This window comes from Podarcis bocagei, assembly GCF_964188305.1.
Source record: "Podarcis bocagei genome assembly, chromosome: Z".
Taxonomy (NCBI): Eukaryota; Metazoa; Chordata; class Lepidosauria; order Squamata; family Lacertidae; genus Podarcis; species Podarcis bocagei.
In genome coordinates, this window is record NC_138140.1 from 34,801,396 (window position 1) to 34,812,301 (window position 10,906).

General features: G+C 49.9%; 1 protein-coding gene across 4 annotated transcripts in view; it reads left to right on the forward strand.

Moving 5' to 3' along the window:
- The window catches only part of OCRL (OCRL inositol polyphosphate-5-phosphatase), a 29,375-nt gene extending 19,065 nt beyond the window's left edge, over positions 1–10,310 (forward strand). For 3 of the 4 annotated variants that reach the window (XM_081179408.1, XM_081179411.1, XM_081179409.1), the window contains 7 exons: positions 145–380; positions 757–780; positions 3,616–3,735; positions 4,516–4,600; positions 5,420–5,547; positions 9,121–9,232; positions 9,316–10,310. In XM_081179408.1, coding sequence (XP_081035534.1) covers positions 145–380; positions 757–780; positions 3,616–3,735; positions 4,516–4,600; positions 5,420–5,547; positions 9,121–9,232; positions 9,316–9,440 — 830 coding nt within the window. In that variant the 3' untranslated portion in view covers positions 9,441–10,310. The remainder of the gene's footprint in view (positions 1–144; positions 381–756; positions 781–3,615; positions 3,736–4,515; positions 4,601–5,419; positions 5,548–9,120; positions 9,233–9,315) is intronic. The other variant, XM_081179410.1, reaches the window with a different exon arrangement.
- The last annotated feature ends 596 nt before the right edge of the window (positions 10,311–10,906 follow it).

Genomic DNA, 10,906 nt, shown 5'->3' on the forward strand with positions numbered 1-10,906 from the left:
GCCATCGGCCTGATCCTGCAGGCTCATCTTGTGTCCTTCTGTTAAATTATTCACTATCTTAACATCTAATTTACAAACAAACAAACAAACAAACAACCCTGGCTGTTCCAAAGATTGTACCTACCTGACCTCTTCCCATTTTAGATGAGACGCTGGACATTTCCCTGGATGTGTACGTCAGCAAGGACTCTGTGACGCTTCTCAATTCAGGAGAGGATAAGATTGAGGATATCCTTGTCCTTCACCTTGACCGTGGCAAGGACTATTTCCTCACCATCAGTGGGAGCTACCTACCAAGCTGCTTCGGGACCTCCTTGGAAGCCTTGTGCCGGATGAGGCAGCCGATTCGCGAAGTCCCCGTCACCAAACTTATTGATCTGGTAGGGAAAGGGGTTGATTTACCTGGCAGGTTCATTTGCTAAATATCTAACCTTCCCACTCTGCTTGCCTGCTTGAAAAACAGCTGCTCTTCCACTCAGAAATGTGTGTGGTGGGGGTCCTTCGCTTCATTCATGTAGCTGGTCACTCGCTTCCTGTGTGCTGTTCATGTTTGCTGTTGACTGAGTCACCCCAAGTTCTTGTCCTCCCACCTGCCCTTTCACAGGGCCACTAAACCGTGTGCATTTCCCTGCCATCTGCCCAGCGATGTTCAGCGAATAGGCTGTTTCTTTCTCTTCTCAGGGCCTGTGCCATTAACATACTTTGTTGTCTTTTTTCCACTTTTCTTTTGCTCATGCCTTCCTCCTCTGATCTCAGGGAGAAGACAGCTTCCTAGAAAAGGTAACAGTTGGTTTGATATCTCTCTTGATGTTCTTGTAGCGGGCTCAAATCAGGTACGGGCAACTCCCCATTTACACGGGGGTTGCGTTCCGAGGTACCGTGCGTTTAAATGAAATCGTGTATATTGGGGACAGCATTGGAAAAGCCTGCAAACACCCGGAAACCCCTTTTAAAGGCCTTTTAAAAGCCAGCAGCACTTGCCAGACTCCCTGCAAAACTCCTTGCTCAAACTCCAACTCTCCACAGGCCTCAGAGGTCAGTGCAGAGGCTCCTGGGAGGGAGTCTAGATGCTGTTTCCATGCCGTTTTGCCGCTTTTGTGCTCTTTGGGGGTACATTTTTGCCCCTTCAAGTGCCACTTCCAGGTTTGCAGCAGTGCGCATGTGCCTCGAACGCACATAAATGGAGTTGCCTGTACTGGAAGGCGCTTGTCAACGATCAGCAGCTGCTCCATGCAGTGGCAGCTGGTCCATTAGGGCAAACCAGCCGCTACCCCACCAACCTCACTTTCCTCTCGGGCAACCCTCACCTGCCTGCCTTCTTACTCAAATCCAGTCCAGGTGGTGCTTCCTCCTCTTCCCTAGTCTCAGTTTGGCCCTTATAGAACTCGGCAGAGGAGAATGGAGACAAAACCAGAATTTGCCATCACTGCTTGTAACTGATTTTGCTCTGCTTGACTCTGGGTCCACTTACGATTGGCAGCACGGGAGGCAGAAAGCCCAGTCTCATTGTGCAGGCACCAGCCCCCTCTGGCCCAAGAGTCAGTTTTCTCATTGTCTCTGTGCTGAGCAACTGCTGCACAGGCTATGCCACTCCTGCTTACTCTTACCACCTGAGCACTGGCATTTGGGAAGCAGTAGTGGCTGCTTTGGGGTGGTTCAGGGAAATGTCACTCCTCTCGAAATCAGATATACTTGGGTGTATTATCCTAGCCACAAGGAGACAGTGGTGACTGTCAATTTGGACAGCTGTAGACATTTAGAATCATGGAGGATATGTTTATCAGTGGCTACCGGTCAGGGCTATTTATTGCCACTATTATCATAAACCACATACTTTTGATTACCAGTTTCTGGGGAACATGATGGACAGAGTGTTATTGTCCCCGTGTCCCTATGGACTCCCAAGGGCATGTGGTTGGCCACTGTGGGAACAAAATGCTGATCTAACCCAGCAAGGCTCCTGTGTTCTTCAGCATGTATCTGCTACTCTTGCACTAAGACTCTGATACAGTATGTGTCATTCCCCACACTAATACACACACTCTCTCTCTAGAGACGGGGGCGGAGAGTATTGGTAGGGAGGATGAATTGGGTCCTAATCAACAGCTTCCCTGGGGATGAGAGGAAGTGGAGTTGGGATCAAATTCTCCATCCTTGCCAACTCCTTTTAGGGATGGGCTGCTTGCCATTGCTGTGCTCCTAATGTTCTCTTGCTCCCCCCTCCTCTCTTTCTCTTTCTCTTGAATATGGTAGCTTGAATTTTATTATTACAGTCACAGACCAGTTCCGGCTCACTTACAATATCAGGAAAATCATAAAACACAACAGGAATACATTGAATTGCAATTGGGTATAACAGAGACAATTCAGATATAGCGGCAGTTAAAAATATATATTAAATCTTGATCACTAAAATATTAACTAAAATTGTCATTTAAAACCTTAATCATTTTGGTAGTACAGCTTGTTCCCTAAGTTTTATGGCACTCGCACAGAATTTGGCCACCCCTAGCGTGATCTCTAGATCCTTGCGGTAGCTTGAGATAAAACTAACCACTCTGAACATCTCTGGAAAGGAAGGAGGCAGGAGGTATTTTTCAGCAGCTGCTGTGTGCTGCATTGCCCAGACAAAGTAGTGAGCTCAGGCTCCAGCTGTTGTTCAGTCTCCACCACTGCCTCTGCAACGTGCTCTAGATAAGGGGCGGTGAACATGTGACCCCATCATCTCATCATGCTGGCTGGGGCTGCAGCCAGTCAACCTATGAAGGCCCATCCATGTTCTGCTGCTGTTTTTGTTACTTATTTCCTGCCCTTCACCCTAAGGTCCCAGGAACAGGTTACAAAAATTAAAATAAAATGTTAGCCAAACCGCATGTCCACAGCTGCATATTCAGTAAGCTTCTGGGTGAACTGCACATCCGGAGTGGGAAGATTACTAGCTGCATATTAATAGGGGGAGGGGGAGCTTGGATTTGGGGTGTGAGCAATTTGTTTTTTGCTTTCCCACTTGAGATGCTTTTTGTGGCTAGGGCCGGGTGATATGTCAATATATATATTTTTTCAAATCGGCTTGAAGTCTATATAGTGATACTGGTTTCATAATTTCTGACCTGGCAATATATTGCGAATCATAATGTGTGTGTGTGTACTATGCAAAAAAACACAATGTGGGGGGGAACTGTGAAGCCAGACAATCCTTCTCTCGATTCCTGCAGCCCCTGTTAACTCCGCTGGCTCTGCTTTCCCCTGCCCTCCTGCAGGGGGCAGCAAATCACCAAGAGAGCAGGCGCCAGCAAAAATAACAATTCGGGGGGAACCGTGAAGCCTGCAGGGGGCAGCAAATCACCAAGAGAGCAGGCGCCAGCAAAAATCACAAAACCGTGAAGCCAGCCAATGCCTCTATATAGCCCCATCCTTATTTCAGACATCCTGATACATTGGTATATTGCAATGTTTAGCTAGTGATATATTACAACACTGAAAGCCAGATATCGCCCAGCCCTAGTTGTGGCCTCAGAGGGCAAGACTTGTCCACCCAGCTGGAGCAAGGAAAGAATGCATAGAGGCACACATGCCAGTCTCTCATGCCAGTCCCGCTTGTCATTGGACCTCCAGGAGAAGCAGTTTCTGGATATAGTACCCCAGGATGGTGATGACTCCACTGAGCGGCCTTTGCACATACCCAAGGAGATATGGCTCTTGGTGGACCACCTCTTCAAGAATGCCTGCCACCAGGTGAGCTGAGGGGGACTGTACCAGGGTGTTGGCTGGAACCAGTACCAGTTTTGTGGTGTGCAGGTTCCAAACGTCACAATTTATTTATATCTTAGCTACCGACTCGCTCTTACAAACTACTGCTGTGAGTATAGTGGCACCTTGGTGGAGCGACAGCGGGTGGAACATCCAGCATACAGTATTCCTGAGAGCAACTCAGAAAAACCCAAGTGTTCACAACTATTGTCTATCTAGCCCTAGTAAAGCGGCTCTCTGAGACTCGCCACTAGAAGAAGCGGGGAATGATTTCACTCTCCCACTGCCCAAAATCATGAGAAGGGTAGTAGGAATGCTACTGTGGAAATCAGGCGGGATAAAATTCTCAGCCCTTGTGCAAGTTCTCTTGGTGATTGGCTTCTTGGTGATGGGAGAGCCAGTGTGGTGTAGTGGTTAAGAGTGGTAGTCTTGTAATCCCGGGAACCGGGTTCGCGTCTCCGCTCCTCCACATGCAGCTGCTGGGTGACCTTGGGCTAGTCACACTTCTCTGAAGTCTCTCAGCCCCAATTACCTCACAGAATGTTTGTTGTTGGGGAGGAAGGGAAAGGAGAATGTTTGCCGCTTTGAGACTCCTTCGGGTAGTGATAAAGCAGGATATCAAATCCAAACTCCTCTTCTTCTCTCCATTGTTGCGTTCCTTGACTTCACATTATGCACCTCAGGGGCTGGATTGTTCTGCATGCTGTCCAGGATGTACCCCATCCTTTCCTAACTCATGTGTGATACTCTACTTCTGTCTGGCAGGAGGACCTCTTCCAGACCCCGGGCATGCAGGACGAGCTGCAGGAGATAATTGAGTGCCTGGACACCAGCATTCCCGAGACGATCCGTATCCTTGTTTAGCTCTTGGCTGGAGTGGACCTCACTTTTATATACAGTGGTACCTCGGGTTAAGTACTTAATTCGTTCCGGAGGTCCGTACTTAACCTGAAACTGTTCTTAACCTGAAGCACCACTTTAGCTAATGGGGCCTCCTGCTGCTGCCGCGCTGCCGGAGCACAATTTCTGTTCTCATCCTGAAGCAAAGTTCTTAATGTGAAGCACTCTTTCTGGGTTAGCAAAGTCTGTAACCTGAAGTGTCTGTAACCCAAGGTACCACTGTAAAAACAATCAAAATGAAATGCCCACAGTAAAGTCCAGTCATGCATCCAAACAGCTTAACAGCTTTAACCCCCATTTGAAAACATCAGCCTGGCTAGATAGAGCAGAGGTGGGGAATCTTGAGAGGCCTGCAGGCCCCACGTCTAGCATCATACGTGGTATCAGGTGTGGAGACAGGTAAAGACATGGCTGCAAAGGAGCTTCAAGGGGGCGTTCAATTGTTCTTTGGCAAGCAGGGTTTGTTGACCACACTTTTGAAGTTGACCACTATTATTCACTGTTTGGATTGAGACCATGCCTGCAGATGGACATTTCCTCTGCAGATCAGCTTTGCAGGCAGCTTCGTCAAGAGGGGATGTGTGGGAAAATTACAGTGGAATGGCTCAGTTGGTAGAGTGTGACACTCTTAATCTCAGGGCTATGGGTTCAAGGTCCAAAAGGTGGGCCCAGATGTATAAGGACAAAACTTCTTGCTTTGGACCAGCCTAGGAAGGAGGCAGGATGCAGGTAACAGGATAGAACCCTTTCCTTGACAGGCTGTCAATAGCTGGCAGTAACCACTCGGTGGCCGAAGCTCTGCTCATCTTCCTGGAGGCACTGCCAGAACCTGTCATTTGCTATGAACTGTATCAGCGCTGCCTTGAGTGCTCACATGACAGCCGCCTCTGTCGCCAGGTAGGTCCCAGAGCCCCATCTCTTCCTGGCTGGTCTGCGGTGTGTACAGAAGTATAGAATCAGAAGGGATTTCAAAGGTCAGCTAGTCCAAATGCCGCAGCAAGTAACAGGAAATCCACTAAAGCATCCCTGAAAGCCAGTAAACCGGCACGCTGGCAGGAGGGTTAGTCTGGTCTGGGAAGCCTTGTTAACTGCAGAGGCTGCTGAGTGTTGACAGTGGGTGCTCTTGGATTAACATGGTAGCACAGGGGTTGATCACTTCCTGGTGCAACTGGACTTCTCCGCGACCCTTCCCCTCTGCAGGGAGGTGGGACCAATTCGGATGGTCCGCCCCCGCCACTTAATGGATCCAAATGGTTTCCAGAGAGTGGTAGGGGATGCTTTATCCCATGTTGATGGCCTTTCAGCTGATTCCCTGGTGGCCCGCTGGAATGCGGAGTTAACCAGGGCTATCGACTGTCTGGCTCCGAAGCGCCCTCTCCGATTGCATGGAGCCCGGACAGCCCCGTGGTTTTCTTCGGAGCTGAGGGTGATGAAACAATCGCTGAGACGGCTAGAGCGTCGGTGGCAGAAAACTCACTCCGAATCTGACCGGACACAGGTTAGAGCTCAACGTCGAGCCTACCAAGTGGCGATAGCAACGGCGAAGAAGACTTTCTTCACCGCCTCTATTGCATCTGCAGAAAATAGTAGCAGGAGACTCTTTCAGGTGGTCCGCAATTTAACGGAACCACCTTTACCACCGGGGCCTTGTAAAGACCCCAAGATCTCCTGCAACGATTTTGCAAAGTTTTTTGCAGATAAAATCACTCCTATTCGGAAGGAGCTAGACACCACCGTGGGAGCAGGGCTGGGGCGGGAGAGTGCTAGAGCCCTGTCTGGTCAAGTTGCATGGAATCAATTTCAATCCGTTACCCCCGAGGATGTGGACAGGCTGCTTGGACGCGTGAAACCAACCACCTGTCTCCTTGATCCTTGCCCATCCTGGCTAATAAAAGCGAGCCGGGAAGGGCTGGGCGATGGGCTCTGCGGGGTGGTGAATGCTTCCCTCTGTGAGGGAACATTCCCAGATCCGCTGAAAGAGGCGGTCATTAAACCGCTTCTTAAAAAACCATCTTTAGACCCGGCCAATTTGGACAACTATCACCCAGTCTCAAATCGGCCATTCTTGGGCAAGGTGATTGAGCGTGTGGTTGCTGAACAACTCCAGGCATGCCTGGAGGATGCGGACCATTTGGATCCCTTCCAATCAGGGTTCAGGCCTCATCATGGGACTGAAACTGCCTTGGTCGCACTGGTTGATGATCTCTGGCGAGCTAGGGACAAAGGTGAGAGTTGTTTCCTAGTTCTGCTGGATCTCTCAGCGGCCTTTGATACAATCGACCATAACATCCTTCTGGACCGTCTAGAGGGGTTGGGAGCTGGGGGCACTGTTATACAGTGGTTTCGCTCCTTCCTCCTGGGCCGTGTTCAGAAAGTGGTGGTGGGGGATGAGTGTTCAGACCCTTGGGCCCTCACTTGTGCGGTGCCTCAGGGTTCCGTCCTCTCCCCCATGCTTTTTAACATCTATATGAAGCCGCTGGGAGAGATCATCAGGGGGTTTGGACTGGGTGTCCATCAATATGCAGATGATACCCAGCTCTACCTTTCTTTCAAATCAGAACCAGTGAAGGCGGTGAAGGTCCTGTGTGAGTGCCTGGAGGCGGTTGGAGGATGGATGGCGGCTAATGGATTGAGGTTGAATCCTGACAAGACAGAAGTACTGTTTTTGGGGGACAGGGGGCGGGCTGGTGTGGAGGACTCCCTGGTCCTGAATAGGGTAACTGTGCCCCTGAAGGACCAGGTGCGTAGCCTGGGAGTCATTTGGACTCACAGCTGTCCATGGAGGCGCAGGTCAATTCTGTATCCAAGGCAGCTGTCTACCAACTCCACCTGGTACGCAGGCTGAGACCCTACCTGCCCGCGGACTGTCTGGCCAGAGTGGTGCATGCTCTAGTTATCTCCCGCTTGGACTACTGCAATGCGCTCTACGTGGGGCTACCTTTGAAGGTGACTCGGAAACTACAGCTAATCCAGAATGCGGCAGCTAGACTGGTGACTGGGGGCGGCCGCCGAGACCACATAACACCGATCTTGAAAGACCTACATTGGCTCCCAGTACGTTTCCGAGCACAATTCAAAGTGTTGGTGTTGACCTTTAAAGCCCTAAACGGCTTTGGCCCAGTATACCTGAAGGAGCGTCTCCACCCCCATCGTTCTGCCCGGACACTGAGGTCCAGCGCCGAGGGCCTTCTGGCGGTTCCCTCATTGCGAGAAGCGAAGCTACAGGGAACCAGGCAGAGGGCCTTTTCGGTGGTGGCGCCCGCCCTGTGGAATGCCCTCCCATCGGATGTCAAGGTGATGGACAACTACCTGACATTCAGAAGACATCTTAAGGCGGCCCTATTCAGGGAAGCTTTTAATGTATGATATTTTAGTGTTTTTTGGTTTCTGTGGAAGCCGCCCAGAGTGGCTGGGGAAACCCAGCCAGATGGGCGGGGTACAAATAATAAATTATTATTATTATTATTATTATTATTATTATTATTATTATTATTATTATTGATGTCTCCTTTGATAACCATCCCTCTTGGTTGGGGATTTCTCACAAGTTGTTGTAACAATAACCCACCTGTTTCAGTGAACCTCGCTTGAATTTCCAACACAGGAAGCGGCCATATACCACTGGGCCGTCTAGCTCAGTATTGTCTAAATGGACAATAATAATGATGATGATGATAAATTTTATTTATACTCCGCCCTCCCCAGCCAAGGCCGGGCTCAGGGCAGCCAACAACCAATAATAAGAACGAGATGAATGAATACAACTTAAAAACAAGATTAAAATACAACATTAAAACAATTAAAATGCAGCCTCATCACAGGAGGAGAAAAGAAAAAGAAAGAGAGGGAGGGAATCAAATTGGCTCCAAGCCAAAGGCCAGGCAGAACAACTCTGTTTTACAGGCTCTGCGGAAAAAAATCAGATCCCGCAGGGCCCTGGTCTCATGAGGCAGAGCGTTCCACCAGGCCGGAGCCAGAGTTGAAAAGGCCCTGGCTCTGATTGAGGCTAATCTAACTTCCTTAGGGCCCGGGACCTCTAGGCAGTGGCTCTCCAGGATTTCAGACAAGGGATGTTCCCTACCCTACCTGGAGTTGCTGGGGGTAGAACCTGAGACTTTCTGCATGAAAAGCAGGTTGTTTACTTCAGAGCTATGGCCCTTCCTCCAATATATCTCAGTTGGTAGAGCATGAGACTCTTAATCTCAGCATCATGCGTTCAAGCCCCACGTTAGGCATTGCAGGGGGGTCGATTAGTTAACCCCTGTGGTCCCTTCCGACTCTACAATTGTATTATTCCCCAAAGTTCCCAGCAGAGTTCTAGTCCAGTTACCATTTAAAAAATTCCTTTTTTTATTTTAATGCCACGTCTAAACCTGCAAACATAAAAAGTACACTGTGCTAGTGATCCATGCCCCTCCTCCACCCAAAGCTCTGCATGGAAGCTCCGAGCTGACTTCCCCTGTCTTGCAGGTGATCTGCCAGTTGCCACGGTCGCACCGGAACGTCTTCCGCTACGTGATGGCCTTCCTGCGGGAGCTGCTGAAATACTCCGAGAGCAACAACGTCAGTGCCAATATGCTAGGTAAGGCCTGCCTGTCCTGGATGGGAGCTGGTCTTCCTCCTGCTTCTGCCTCCTCTCACACTAATGTTTTCGCTTCCCTGCAGCCACCCTCTTCGCCAGCCTCCTGCTACGGCCTCCGCCCAACGTTCTGTCGAAGCAGAGCCCACAGGAGCGCCAGCGTGCCATCGGCTTCCTCCTGGGCTTCCTGCTGGGGGCGGATGACTACTAAAGGTGCCAAGCGTTGGCTCCACGCCAGCCACAAGGCAGCCTGGAGATGAAATTGGGAGGGAAGAGGCAAGGCCCAGCCTCTGTTCTGTGGTGCCATGGAGGTGAAGCGATTTCCTGCCCTTCCCATTGTGCCATCTTGCCATGTGCCAGCTCCCTTCCCTGTGCTTCGCCCTTTCCACCTTTTCCTCTTGACTCCTGACACAGTTGAACACTTGGTTTTCCACATGGTTCCAGGGCATTGGCAGGTTAAGGGTGCTTTGGGAGGGACCTTGTTGGAGGACAGTCATTCCCCTGCCCATCCTACCACCACTGCTGCTCTCAGTCCCTGTGCAGTCTTCCACTCCCTCCCCTTCTGCTGCAGCTGAGCATGTGATGCTCTTGGTGGGTACAAGGCATAGGAATTCCTAGTCTGTCCTGGAGTTGCAGGGCATCTTTCTCTGTCCTCGTCCCCCCAGCGTTGGTGCTGGTCGAGAAGGGGCAGGGCACCCACTGTGGCCCACGTACTACTTAGCCTGCTCTGTGTAGTTCAGATATCTGTCCCCATTCTGCCAAGTAGAGTGTGTGACGCATATTCATAGTCCTGCCAGTCGTCCCCGTCCCCCAGTTCTAGGGTGTTCATTCTTCACGAAACACTAAGCACTGCCTAAAGGGATCAGGGAGGAGGAGAGGGCGCAGGCTGGGCAGCAGGAGGGGAGCTGAGGCAGTGGGTACAGCTGGGTTGGGTTGGGCTCCCCACCTGACCCAAGTTCTGCAACTTTGTCTTTTTGGTTTTCTGTCCTGGATACCTGTACTTCGTGCACACTCTTTCTTTTTTAAATTGTATAATTTATTGGAAAACTGTTGTTTCAAAATAAAATATCCATTGTGCAAAGATTGTTCTGGTGTTTGGAGGGGAGCTACACTTGCCTTTGCTGGTTTCTCCACTGCTCTGAAGCTCAGCCAGACCTTCCAAATGTAGCCTTCTTGGGCTCTTGCAGCACACATGAGAGAGAGGCTGTGGGAAGGGGGCGCTCCATGGGGCATCAGGATGTGCAGATACCATAGAATCTGATTTAGCTTGAGAACAACTTTTTAACAAACAAACATATATATATATATATATATATATATATATATATATATATATATATATGCAGGTTTTGGTGTTTTCGGGTATCTTCCCGTGTAAGAGTTGGGGTGTCTAGGCGACGTTTCGACGAGGTCTCACTCGTCATCTTCAGGCTGGTGCTTTCGGCTTCTTGTTACTAGAACAGAGCAGGATCTCAGTGTTTGAGTTCCTATAAATACTGTGGAGGGGGTGTGGTATTTATAGGAACTCAAACACTGAGATCCTGCTCTGTTCTAGTAACAAGAAGCCGAAAGCACCAGCCTGAAGATGACGAGTGAGACCTCGTCGAAACGTCGCCTAGACACCCCAACTCTTACACGGGAAGATACCCGAAAACACCAAAACCTGCATTCCTGTAC